At 43.5% G+C, this 13,849-nt stretch overlaps 1 protein-coding gene across 3 annotated transcripts in view; it reads right to left on the bottom strand.

Moving 5' to 3' along the window:
- LOC144492962 (kelch-like protein 4) overlaps positions 1–13,849 on the bottom strand; it is a 158,774-nt gene that overhangs the window by 24,269 nt on the left and 120,656 nt on the right. For all 3 annotated transcript variants that reach the window (XM_078211671.1, XM_078211672.1, XM_078211673.1), the window contains exons 5-7: positions 13,496–13,708; positions 11,972–12,158; positions 10,318–10,542 (exon numbers count right to left, since the gene is read on the bottom strand). In XM_078211671.1, the coding sequence (XP_078067797.1) occupies positions 10,318–10,542; positions 11,972–12,158; positions 13,496–13,708 (625 nt within the window). The remainder of the gene's footprint in view (positions 1–10,317; positions 10,543–11,971; positions 12,159–13,495; positions 13,709–13,849) is intronic.

Below are 13,849 nucleotides of genomic sequence, written 5' to 3'. Positions count from 1 at the left end.
AGTGCGTAGAAAGTGTTGGAGATTCGTGTCGTGGTCCTGCTGGTCATGGCCGCAGATGGTGACGTTATCCAGGTACGGGAAGGTAGCCCGCAACCCGTTCTGGTCCACCATTCGGTCCATAGCACGCTGGAAGACCGAGACCCCATTGGTGACACCAAATGGAACCCTGAGGAATTGGTATAGACGACCATCCGCCTCAAAAGCCGTATATTGTCGGTCCTCTGGGCGGATGGGGAGTTGATGGTAGGCGGACTTAAGGTCTATGGTAGAAAACACTCGGTACTGCGCAATCTGATTGACCATATCAGAAATGCGCGGGAGAGGATACGCATCCAGCTGCGTGTATCTATTAATGGTCTGACTATAGTCGATGACCATCCGAGGTTTGTTCCCGCTTTTGACTACCACGACCTGCGCTCTCCACGGACTAGCACTGGCCTGTATGATCCCTTCCTTGAGGAGCCACTGAACCTCAGATCTAATAAAGATCCGGTCCTCAGCGCTGTAACGCCTACTTTTAGTAGCGATGGGCTTGCAGCCAGGTACCAGATTTTTAAAAAGGGATGGTGTCGTGATCTTCAGGGTGGATAGATTGCACGCGGGGCGTTTTGGGCAATTTGGAGGCTGCGGCTGGCTCCCTACGGCCAGTGAAGGGAGTGGCCCACCGTACTGTAGGATCACACTCCTCATGTGGGCCATAAAGTTTAGTCCGAGGAGAATTGGCGCGCAAAGGTGAGGTAACACAAGGAGCCTGTATTGCTCGTAAACTGTGCCCTGTACCTCAAGAGTTACCATACATCGTCCTTGGATCGGTACAGACCGGGACTGTGATGCCATGGAAATGGTCTGCTTGGCAGGGAGAACCCGGAGTCCACACCTTTTAGCAGTTTCAGGGTGTATGAAACTTTCGGTGCTCCCACTGTCAAACAGACAATTTACAGTTCTGCCACTAACCTTTACCTCCATCATAGAATGTTCCAGTCTGTAATGCCTGGTCTGATCCAGAGAGATCGACGCCACCGTTGGCCCCTGGGTGTCACTGCATGCTGCCGATGTGGATGCTGAGGACCCCTGCTGGTCGCTGCTGCATGCTGCCGATGTGGATGCTGAGGACCCCTGCTGGTCGCTCCTAGTCGTCGTGGACCATGATGGCCGCCCCCATGAATCGCATGTGGCCGAGGGCTCCAAGCGCAGCGACTCCTGGTGGTCTTCCTCCTCCTCTGTTTGCCACGATGGCGCCGTCCTGAGATCGCACGTGGTCGGACCTCGTGGGTACTGCAGCGCCGAAAGAGATGGTCTCCGTTCTGGAGGGTTACAAGCTGCACTGCCGTTTTTAGGTTTGGACCTGCAGACTTTGCTGTAGTGGCCTTTTTTACCGCACTGGCTGCAGATTGCCGTTCTTGCCGGACACTGCTGCCGTGGATGCTTAGCCCCACCGCAAAAATAGCATCGCTGGCCCCCTGGAGCTGCCGCCATCGTCGAATCGATCTGGGAGCGCGGGTTCGCGGGGCGAGGAGGGAGCAGAGCTTGCTCCAACCACGTTGACTGCACGTGGTCCTCGGGGTACAGCGCCAAGCTCTTCGACGCCGCCTCCAACCTCACGGCCATCCCCATTGCCTGGGTCAAGTTGAGTTTCCCCTTTTCTAATAATTTAAGTCTGATGTACAAGGACCCTACCCCTGCTACGAACGCGTCTCGGGCGAGGTCTTGCATGTACTGCTCGGCGGAGACATCCTTACAGTCACAACCCCTGGCAAGCTGCAGGAGTTCATTGGCGTAGTCTTCTATGGTCTCGCCCGACTGCCGACGTCGTGTAGCGAGGAGATAACGAGCGTGAATCTCGTTGGGTGGCGTAATGTACCTATTCTTTAGGAGCTCGACGGCACCCTGGTAAGTGGAAGCTGCACGAATGGCTAGGTAAATCGTGTCGCTTACCCTTGCGTGGAGGACCTGGAGTCTATCAGTGTCTGTAGTGATAGCTACCGAGGCTGCCAGGTAGTCCTCGAAGCACTTCCACCAATGTTCGAACGTGTTAGCTGCACCGACCGCACGTGGGTCCAGTGTCAGACGATCCGGTTTTAGGATCTGTTCCATATTCTCAGTTAATGTATTAAATTGATGCACCTCAATGAGCACCCGGAAACAAGGCTTTAGTACTGAAGGCTTTAATACATTAACAATGAAACTACTAACACAAATTCACCCGTTCAGACTGAAGGGGTCCTGCCGGAGCAGGGGGTCTTATACCCTGCCACCGGAGGCGGGACCCCACTGGAGTGTGCCATGATAACACTTGGGACAGGTAAACACCCTATCCCAACAACATAGTACAACCCCCATAACAACAACAATAACAACCCCAGTGGTGAACCAACGATGGTTCACCACAGGAAGGATAATTATAATCCATTCGGGAATCAAACCCTGAAGAGAAATTGGTCCATTTCTTGCCCTATTATGTAACATTGCCCTGCATCACTCTGCTTATGACAGAATAAGAAATTGGCAAAATATCTTATTAATGAAATTCAGACTGTTCAACTTTTCCCACATTTCATGGCCTATACGCAAATGTATTTTGCGATTATCTAAATCAACAGTTATGACTTTGGGTCTGTAATGATTCCAATGTATTTCCAATGCATGAAAAACATGTGAGAAAGTTTAGATTTATTTAACATCAGCAATTTACTCCCATTTGCTCCAAGGTGTCTATCCCTCACTTATAATAGTGCTGGTCACTCTACAGCGCCTTACCAGGTTCTGTTCATAACGGTGTGAGCCATGACAGGCCAGTTTGTTTCTAACAATTAGAATTTAATGTCAGCAGTAATTATCATATCTGAGCAACCACCGATATTAAAGTAACATCAATAGGAAAGTTCAAGCATGTGTGTTGATTAGCTCTTTAACGATTGAAGAGGGTAACATAGCTGCGCCCAATCTAACACCACAGTGATTCTTGCTAATGCCTGATGACCCAAATGTGGGTCAAAGATTCAAATACTTCCAGCTAAAGAGACATATATTTTAAAAAGGCAATTCCTACGTGTCATTTTAACATGAACATGTTGGTGACATAGAAATCTATACAGTGAAACAAATTGCTGAACCTTATTTGATGGATTTATGGGAGTATAAGGCAATTGCACTAATTGAGTGGTACATTAAAACAAAACAAAATGCCTACTCACTTAAATGGAAAGGGTTCTCTGTGCTTCTGAGTGCTGCTATCAGGTCAGTCAATTCGCTCAATCAGTCATGGGGTGCTTTGATGTCAATAGTTATAAATTATTGATCGTATTCACTCGGACCATTTCCTTCACATTGTTTCTCTTCTGCTATGTCCTGGACAGCACCTATCCCTCAACATCATTTCATAAAAATCCAGCTGAACTGGTCATTACCTCAGTGTTGTTCTTGGTGGGGATCTTTCTGTGTCAAATTAGCTGCTGTAATTACTACATTATTATTACAACAGTGACTACACTTGAAAAAGTACTCCATTGACTGTAAAGTGCCTTTGGCCATCTTGAGATCAAAAAGGGTGAGAAAAAGATAAAAGTCTATCTTCTGTTTTTTTTTTGGAACCTGAGCAGAATAACATGCTGGCAATACAGTCTGACACTCGGGGGAGGTTTCCTGGTCTGTCTGTGGGGCCGCACGGTGGCACAGTGGTTAGCACTGCTGCCTTACAGTGCCAGGGACCCGAGTTCAATTCCCAGCTTGGGTCACTGCCTGCGTGGAGTTTGCACATTCTCCCTGTGTCTGCGTGGATTTCCTCCGGGTGCTCCGGTTTCCTCCCACCGTCTGAAAGATGTGCTGGTTAGGTGCATTGACCCGAACAGGCACCGGAGTGTGGCGGCTAGGGGAATTTCACAATAACTTAATTGCAGTGTTAATGTAAGCCTTATCTGTGACTAATAAATAAACTTTACACAGGAATCGTAGTGGGGGGCAGACCATGCAAAGGTCCATTGACCTTGGGCGGAATTTTCTGTTTTTGAGCCGAGCACCGCTGGAAAATCTCACCCACAATGTTCCCTGGTCACAGCAGTAATGTATTAAGTCACTGTTCGTTTAACCTCTAAATGAAATAACAGACTAAAATCTGAAATAAAGCAATTGGGTGTTTCAATATTTATTAAAAGATGTGAGAACGAAGATTCCCTGGTATAGAAGCAAAATTCTGATGAGGATGGTGATCTGTTTTCAGAAAGTAAATCAATGTAAATCACTCGCAGCTATGGAAAATATTGGCCCACAGCACTTGTTTTATTTTGTTCATTATTTTTTGATGCCCATCTTCTATGACCATGAATTACATCGGGATGTTGCAGTTTTGTGGGGTCCTTTGAAGTAGCACAAAATGAGCAAACGCTACCGGTAGTGACTTACACACCATGCTAACTCGACTTCAATGGAACAGAAAATCAGAAAGGCTGGTCACTCTCAGCCATTGGCGCAACTACCAAAGACCAATTTCACTCACTTAATACTTTAATGTGACTGGAATAAGCATAGCAGCTCAACTTCACAATCTACACCTTAGCTTCAGATCTGAAACATCTTTGCCAACAGGGAAAATGATGCATTTTCTTTTTTGTGCTATCCTATTTTTTTCCACATTAGAGCTAGAATAATGAATCCATGAAAGATTCATCATTCCTCCTCTTGATTTAACAGCCTGACCTTGATTCTATGAAACATCTTTTGACGCCAAGTAGTTTTTTAAAAAACTTCTATTATACCTAATAATCCAGATATATTTCATGAAATGATGCCAAGAAGTTTTAGCTAAAGAATTTCAAGTATGATTGAGGATGATGAAATGATAAAACATCTACAGATATCTCAAATTAAAATATTTATTTTCAATACGTAATATAGAATTTGAAAATAACTTTAAGTTTGAACTATTTTTGCTTCAATCTTGTTGCTGCATATTAAACTTACAGAAGACACAACTGAGCCAGATGATAAGCCCTCTTGCCTCAATAAGATGTTAATTTGCCACTAATAGCTTGAGGGAAATCAACTCTGTAATTTGCTGCTGTACAATTGATTTTCAATTTTGTTTATATTCAATAAGACTCAAGTCTCACTCTGAGTCTGACTGCAAGATGTCCTATTGGCCGAGTTGGAAAATATACCATGTGGTGCAATAATGAGCCATACAAATGAGCAAAATGCCTTATTTGTGTTCGGATTGCTTTCAATCAGGCTATTGGTAGATGTCCCAGTTCCTCACAAGCTGATGAATTCCAGATGGGTACAATTAACACACTGAAATGTTAAAATGAAACATTTCACCATGACAGATATTGAAATTTGAACTCATTAAAAATCTGGAATTAAAGGTCTATGACCAGGGTCGATTGTTGTAAAAACCCATCCGGTTCACTAATGTCCTTTAGGGAAGGAAATCTGCCATCCTTACCTTGCCTGGCCTACATGTGACTCCAGAGCCACAGCAATGTGGTTGACTCTTAAATGCCCTGTGATATGGCCTAGCAACCCACCTAGTTCACAGCAATTAGGGATGGGCAATAAATATTGGCCCAGCCAGCATCCCATGAACAAATTTAAAAAAAACATTTTGGGGGCAATCTTACCTTCTCGTCCCACTGGTCAATGGGTAGGGCAGGCCGGTAAGGTCACAACAGAGGCAAAAAATCAGGCTCATGTCCGAACTCCCGTGATCTTACTGGGCCCAGATTTCTGGCGAGATCAAGTCAATATGATATAAGATGTGAAGGGAAACTTACAGGCTGTGACATTCTCATATGCCTGCTGCCCTTGGCCTTTCAGGTGGTTGAAGGAACCTTGGCAAGTTGCTGAGATGCATCTTATAAATGGTACGTACTGCAGTCACTACATTGATGCTGGGAGGAGTGAATGTTTAGGTTGGCGGATAGTGTGTCGATTAAATGGGTTGTTTTACATCTTGGATAATGTTGAGTTGCTTGACTGCAGTTGGAGCTGCACTTATCCAGGAAAGTGGAAAGTTCTGGGGAGGCAAGTGGCCACCAGGAACTGAGCAAGAGCAGTCTATTTGTCTTGTTTATGAAATTTCAGTTCTCTTTCTGAAACGACCATAACGTTTATGTGTCATGAAATTTGGATGTTAATATGTGTCTCAGCACTTCATTGCAAATTGCACAAACTTACTACAGAAATGTATCCTTCATTATTATAAAATTTAAACATAATTACAAAAGGCATTTGTTATGTCCTGGAATACTGCAGATTATATGTTTATGTCCACCTAAGACAAATGAACACAAAATTCATGTACATCAACAATAAAGTTTTAATTTGCAATAACAAACATGCATTATAATGTAGCTTGTTACGATAAGTCAAATGAACTTTGTGGATATTTGATGATTCCAATCATTGACTGGACATGAAGCTCTGTATTAGCTGTGTGCCCTGGCAGGTTGGGTACTGCCTGCCTATCCCACAATCCCTGTGCATCAGTGACTACTTTAGCAATAAATTTGGCTGTAGTAACTTCAAAAAACAATGACGTTGAATAACTTCTTTTCGGAGACCAGATTTTTAAAATGGGGTCAGAAATCTGACACCAGATGAATTTGGGTTCCTACTCAACACCAGAACTGCATTGGTCTTGAGATACTATTTTGAAATGTAATTGGGCTAATGGTGGCATAGTGGTTAGCATTGTTGCCCCACAGCGTCAGGACCCAAATTCGATTACCCGGCTTGGGTCACTGTCTGTGTGGAGTCTGCACATTCTCCCTGTGTCTGCGTGGGTTTCCTCCAGATGCTCCAGTTTCCTCCCACAGATTGAAAAACGTGCTGGTTAGGTGCATTGGCCATGCTAAATTCTTCCTCAGTGTGCCCGAACAGATGCCAGAGCGTGGTGACTTGGGGATTTTTACACTAACTTCATTGCAGTGTTAATGTAAGCTTACTTGTAAATAAATAATAAATAAACTTCAAACTTGGGGCAGGAGCTAATATCTGTGCCCAGTTAGAGGTGCCAAGTGCTCCCAAAAGGCAGGAACTAGCTGTCTGTTGCCACCATGTTGGGTGGACCTGGTGCTAGTTGACCCTTCAACCTAAAAAAAACAGATGGAAACCAACTTTCTTTTGCTCTGGGTGACTGCCCCAGGCAATTTAAATTTGTTTAGAAAAAAGAGTGAAAATCTCATTCTGTTCCAAACAGGCCCCTTAACAAGATTCTTGAGGAACATAATAAGGGAGTCAATAATTGGCGACAAGTAGGTTTGCCATTCCCTCCCTGCTGCAGGCCCTTTGAAAATTGCAAATTGTTCTAGACATGGTGGGATCGATCCAGTGCCGCACCTCAGGGACACAGTTTACCAATCATGCCCATAGCAGTTCCTGGCTCCAATAGCAACTGAAAATCCAACCCCAGATATTTGGAGTACAGTTGGCCTTCTCCAATAAAAGATTTGGATGAGAATTTAACTCATTCTAACCCTATTCATTTCATGGACAGAGACAAGAATTAAAATTAGAATCAATGCCTTTAGCCGTGTCAAAATAACTATTCACAAACTGATTGGCTAAACCTTTCCTTTGGCTGCTTTTATGTTATATGCTGGACTTAAATTTATTATATTGCCTCACTCTACACCGTAGAGCTGTTTTCTCTGTATTCTGGATAAATTAAATTGAGAGTTTAGCTGTTCAAGTTTACACTTGCTGTAAGATTCTAATCCCTGAAATATAGGGCACTCGATCAATCCAGGAACATAAGTAGGTCTGTCTAACGTGCTATACAGTGACAGCAGGTGGTAGTTGCTTTAAGACATGTAGATAATTAGTCCATAGAGTATTTTATCAATAAAAGAGCAATGTAGCAAGGTATAAATATAAAATCTATGCACAGGTGTGAAGGGCCCCTTCCATTCAACCTGGACTGTCGGATGCTCCCACGCAAGCATACACGCCCACACACGCGCACACACACAAGATGTTAAACGCTGCGGCTTTTTTAGATTAGCTGGTTTCTTGGATGCAGTCAGATGTAGAAAGTGTTGCAATTATTCGGAGATCTCAGTTTGCTGGTCAGTGAGTGGTCGAGTTGGCTTCTTAAATTGGGTGACACACTTATTCCAAGAGAGAGAGAGAGAGAGCAGCCCTCAGCCAGTTTCATCTTCTAAAGACGTTCTCAATACCACCTGTGCCACTTGCAATCTCTGTCTAATATCTGGCAGCCTTGTTTTGAAATAATTCAGCCATTAAGTATTTCTAAGAGGTTTTGGATGTATCTACCTGTAGCAGCCTTGTTTCAATATCCAGTACTTTGCATTTTAATGTCTCTTCCTTAGACAGTTTCAATGGGTGTGTGGAATATCACATTCCCCTGAGGGGAATTTGTTTGTTTCTCATCTTCACCTTGGGAGTGTGCCTTTGCATTTTTAAGAAGTTTGCTCTGTCTTATTTCAAACTGCAACATTTCCAGTCAGTTGAAAGTTGAAAATTCATACTTTCAAAAATAAAGGGGTATACCCATGTGACAACACTGCCAACAAAATTTGCTTACATTAAATGGTAGCCATGCCAACAAAAGTATTTTTAAAAAGCTATTTCACAGACATGTGGCATTAAATATATATAATTAGAAGTACCTACATTTTTGTAAAGGACAATCCCCCAAATTGTGATGGGAATAATATCTCCTGGTGTCCTCCAGATCCTGGGACTGGCAGACAATGTGACATGGAACAACAAGGTTGCATATCATTCCTGCCACTAACAGCCCGTCACCCACAATGAGAAGAAATTCAAAGATGTGTGGGTTAGGTTGATCGGCTCTGCTAAATTGCCCCTTAGTGTCAAGGGTTAGCAGGGTAAATACGTGGGGTTGTGGGGGTAGGGCCTGGGAGAGATTGTGATCGGTGCAGGCTTGATGGGCCAAATGGCCTCTTTCAGCACTGTAGGGATTCTATGATTCTATGATTCTAAGTCAGTGAGTAGGCTTCCAGCAGTTGCAGGAGCTCCAAAGATCCAGGGGTAGAGAAGCGAGTCAGGGTGGAAGTACTGAAAGTAGTGAGTCTGCTTGATCTAATCAGAAATCACCAAAGGACTTAATGGCTAAGCTGATCACACTTCAGTCAGGTGTAAACAACTGCTTGAAATATTTGCACCCTCCATTAGAGTCATAGAGTTTTACAGCATGGAAACAGGCTCTTCGGCCCAACTTGTCCATGCCACCCTTTTCTTTTAAACCCCTAAGCTAATCCCAATTGCCCGCATTTGGCCCATATCCCTATATACCCGTCTTACCCATGTAACTGTCTAAATGCTTTTTAAAAGATAAAATTGTACCCGCCTCTACTACTATCTCTGGCAGCTTGTTCCAGACACTCACCACCCTCTGTGTGAAAAAATTGCCCCTCTGGACAGCTTTGTATCTCTCACCTTAAACTTATACCTTCTAGTTTTACACTGCCCTACCTTTGGGAAAAGATATTAACTATCTAGCTGATCTGTGCCCTCATTATTTTATAGACCTCTATAAGATCACCCCTCAGCCTTCTAGCTCCAGAGAAAAAAGTCCCAGTCTATCCAGCTTCTCCTTATAACTCAAACTATCAAGTCCCGGTAGCATCCTAGTAAATCTTTTCTGCACTCTTTCTAGTTTACTAATATCCTTTCTATAATAGGGTGACAAGAACTGTGCACAGTATTCCAAGTGTGGCCTCACCAATGTCTTGTACAACTTCAACAAGACGTCCCAACTCCTGTATTCAATGTTCTGACCAATGAAACCAAGCATGCTGAATGCCTTCCTCACCACTCTGTCCACCTGTGACTCCACTTTCAAGGAGATATGAACATGTACCCTTAGATCTCTTTGTTCTGTAACTCTCCCCAACGCTCCTCCATTAACTGAGTAAGTCCTGCCCTGTGACAGGGACAATGACTTTCAAAGGACACTGGAAGACTTACCCTGGTGTGGCAGGGAGAAGGGAGTCTGCTGAAAACTGGGAGGGGTTTTGAGTTGAACCTACAAGTCTACTTATCTGCTGGGAGTGGCTTAACTTACAAACGGGCCATAAAATATTTTCAGTTTTGTCAATCAGTTGATGGATCTTTTTAGCAGTTGTGTATATTAGTTGCCTATTAAATAATGTTTAGCCTAGATTGATTTTAGTTTGTTACAATAGAAGTCTTAAAACGTGAAATCCTGCCCTGATTTTTTCTGTTGGTCACTTGGAAATCCATTTTTACTTTTAATAATTATTGGTTTCTATGGGGACCTTAATATATTTAAAATAAATATTTGTGTTCAAGATACAAATAGTTTTTGCTTACCTAGGCCATGCCTGTGAGTGGACATTGGAGGCATTATGGACCAGACCTTGGCTGTTGGATTGTAGCACTCGACAGTGTTGGATGTCTTTAATCCATCTCTCCCACCAACGACATACAGCTTACTATCAATCACTGCCACACCAAACTGCAGTCGTCTCCCATTCATTGTGCCTACTTGTATCCAATTGTTTGTCCTGAGATCATATTTCTCTACTGTTGTAGCACCTGTAGAAATTGGTAATTGCACATTAGAGAAATACTGAAAGAGTTATAAACTTAGAAGATATAAATTCAGTAGAATTATCAAGCCCTAGCTTTTAACCAGCACGTGGCACAATGGTTCGCACTGCTGCCTCACAGCGCCGGGAACCCGGGTTCAATTCCAGCCTCGAGTGACTGTCTGTGTGGAGTTTGCCCGTTCTCCCCATGTCTGCATGGGTTTCCTCCGGGTGCTCTGGTTTCCTCCCACAGTCCAAAGATGTGCAGGTTTGGTAGATTGGCCATGCTAAATTGCCCCTTAGTGTCTCAAGATGTGTAGGTTAGGGGAATTATGGGGTAAATATGTGGGGTTATAGGGATAGGGCCTGGGTGAGATACTGTCAGAGAGTTGGTATGGACTCGATGGGCTGAATGGCCTTCTTCTGCACTGCAGTGATTGTAAATGAGTCTTAACATTGCTGGTGAACCATGGCTGAGTTGCTTGGCTTCCCAATGCTCTGTTACTGTTATTTATTGTCTAAGGTGTTAAATCACACACAAGATTACAATCATGGTGGGACATAAAGCAACAACGATTAGGGTGGTCGATATAGATATAGCAATACCATTCTGCAAATGCGAAGTGGTGAAATATGGTTCTTCATTGTTTGAAATTCGTGCAGGAGGGCCTAATCTCAACTGTGGCCCATTATGAAAGCATAGAACAATAGTCAAAGCGCTGATCATAAAATTGTGGGACAAAAGGGCATGGTGGCACAGTGGTTAGCACTGCTGCCTCCCAATGCCAGGGACCTGGGTTCAATTCTGGCCTCGGGTCGCTGTCTGTGTGGAGTTTGCATATTCTCCCTGTGTCTGCGTAGGTTTTCTCCAGGTGCTTGGGCTTCCTCCCACAGTCCATAGATGTGCAGGTTAGGTTGATTGGCCATGCTAAATTGACTCTAGTGTCAGGGGGATGAGCAGGGTAAATATGTATGGTTAGAGGAACAGGGTCTGGGTGGGATTATGGTTGGTGCAGACTTGATGGGCTGAATAGCCTCCTTTCGCACTGTAATGATTCTATGTGTCATGGACCTCCTGGAGGGTAATGAAGGAATAATTTCTCAACTGAAGAAGTGGAAACTGCAACATGGGATAGCGGGAAAACATTTTTAAAAAAGCAGAGAGGAAAACTTTGTCCAGATTTCCTCTTGCCTTTGAAGGCATGCTTACTAATTTCACTCCTAAATGGGCTAGTTTTAAGTTTTAGATTGCATCGTCTTGTTCTGGATTTTCCCAGCAGAGGAAATAGCTTAACTACATGTACTATAATGAATCCCAATATTGTGAATGTAAGCATGAGGACTGTCACCGACAAAATCACAAGAATAGTATGGTATCTTTCCAAGTGTGTTAATATTATCACCAATACAGGCTTCAATCACCTGTTCAGTCTTACCCTTGGTAGTGTCCATTCCTCCTACTGCATAAAGTGCTCCTACTGTAGACTTTCGGGGTTTGGTTCTGGGACTTTGCATCATGGGTCGTCTCTCTGGCAATAGATGATACCTCATAGCTTCCATAAGAAGTTTTTGACATTCTAGATCATCAGCAAACATTGGATTGTTTTCCAAATCAGCCAAAAGCTATAAAAAAAAAAGAACTCATCAGTCACCATTTGTTAACATAACAGCATGTTAGAAATAATTTCATTGTGAATCATGAGATTTGTCATACCCTGCATGCCAGGGAAGGTGGTGGCGTAGTGGTATTGTCACTGGACTAGTAATCCAGAGACCCAGGGAAAGATCTGGGACCTGGGTTCGAATCCCATCATGGTAGATGGTGAAATTTGAATTCAATAAATATCTGGAATTAAAAAGTCTAATGATGATTATGAAACCATTGTCGATTGTTGTAAAAACCCCTCTGGTTCACTAATGCCCTTTAGGGATTGAAATCTACCGTCTTTATCTGGTCTGGCCTACATGTGACTCCAGATCCACTCTCAAATGCCCTTTGGAATGGAGGGCAGTTAGGGATGGGCAATAAATGCTGGCCCAGCCAGCGATAATTAAAATGCTAATAATCACATGTTTTTCAAGATGATAGTTTTTGCTATTTAGCAGTTCCATGTATGTGACAAATTTAGGGGCCTGATTCTAATTTCGGTGGGTGGTGAGAATTGGTGGTGAGGGAGGTGGGGTGGTGGGGGGATGATTAACATCATGAGGCAGAAATTTCCTCACTATTGAGATGAGACCTGGGTGATTTTTAAATCCCGGCAGCCAGTTGGGAAGTCAGCTAGGAGTGGTGGAAAATTGAACAGCTGGATGACCCACCCTTGCAACAGCAGGTAGGCAGCAAGACTGCTTACAGTGCCATTATATAGGGATATTGCTACAGATAAGGCGGGGCAGGGGGTGTGGCTTGGGGGGGGGGGGTGGTTAGAGCAGGTGGGGGAGAACTACGGCACTCAAGACCTATTCTTTCCTTGTGAGGCCCAGAGTAGAACTCCTGCTCCTCTTGGCTCCATGAAGAAAAATCTTTTAAAATTTGTAGCTGCTTGTGTCTCTTCTGACACCATTCAGGTTGTCAAGTTCAAATTGAGCCTGATCCTGATAACATTGTGAGGATCTGAGATGCTTCTGCAAAAAATAAAAGAATTGAGCTGTGTTTAGCCTTGGATCTTCACCACCTTGCTCAGTAGAGGAGGTTAAAGTTGGGAATGGTCGGCTCCCAGGGATTCCAGGGTGAGTTAGTAAAATAGCGAATCTCCCACCATCATTTCCATAGGGTGCATTTAGTTAATATTGTGCTCATAGTCTCATCAGAAACAATTAAGAGAAATTAAGCACTGATATCAAGAGATTGTCATCAGAATATTACATGAAATATTTCAATAAAGATAATCAGTAAATTGATGTAGTCATACTGAACAATGTTTGCAGAGCTCTGTGAAACCAACTTGTTATCCATTTACCTGTGGAGAGAGTAGAGGTAGTCTGATGTAAGATAGGAGCATTGCAAGGTCCTGCTGTCTCTTCTGCAAATCGTGTTTTACCCACATCATCAAAGCTTGAAATATGGTCTCCTCATCAGGAACATTAATGTCATCACTGGCAAGGAGCTTCTCAATCTCAATGGCAGGGAGCAGAAGGAACTCCTGGTTCTTGATCACTTCCAGGAAATGCTCCTGCACAGCAATACAATGAAACAAGGATTGGCGACAGCAATCAATGTTTTTGACATGACATACAAATGGGATTGTAACATTCTCTCCACATTCATTAAACATGAATGTACCACAGAATTCCTGTTGACCACTGATAGGGTT

The sequence above is a fragment of the Mustelus asterias genome, chromosome 4 (assembly GCF_964213995.1).
Source record: "Mustelus asterias chromosome 4, sMusAst1.hap1.1, whole genome shotgun sequence".
Taxonomy (NCBI): Eukaryota; Metazoa; Chordata; class Chondrichthyes; order Carcharhiniformes; family Triakidae; genus Mustelus; species Mustelus asterias.
This window is presented reverse-complemented; position numbering and strand designations above follow the sequence as displayed.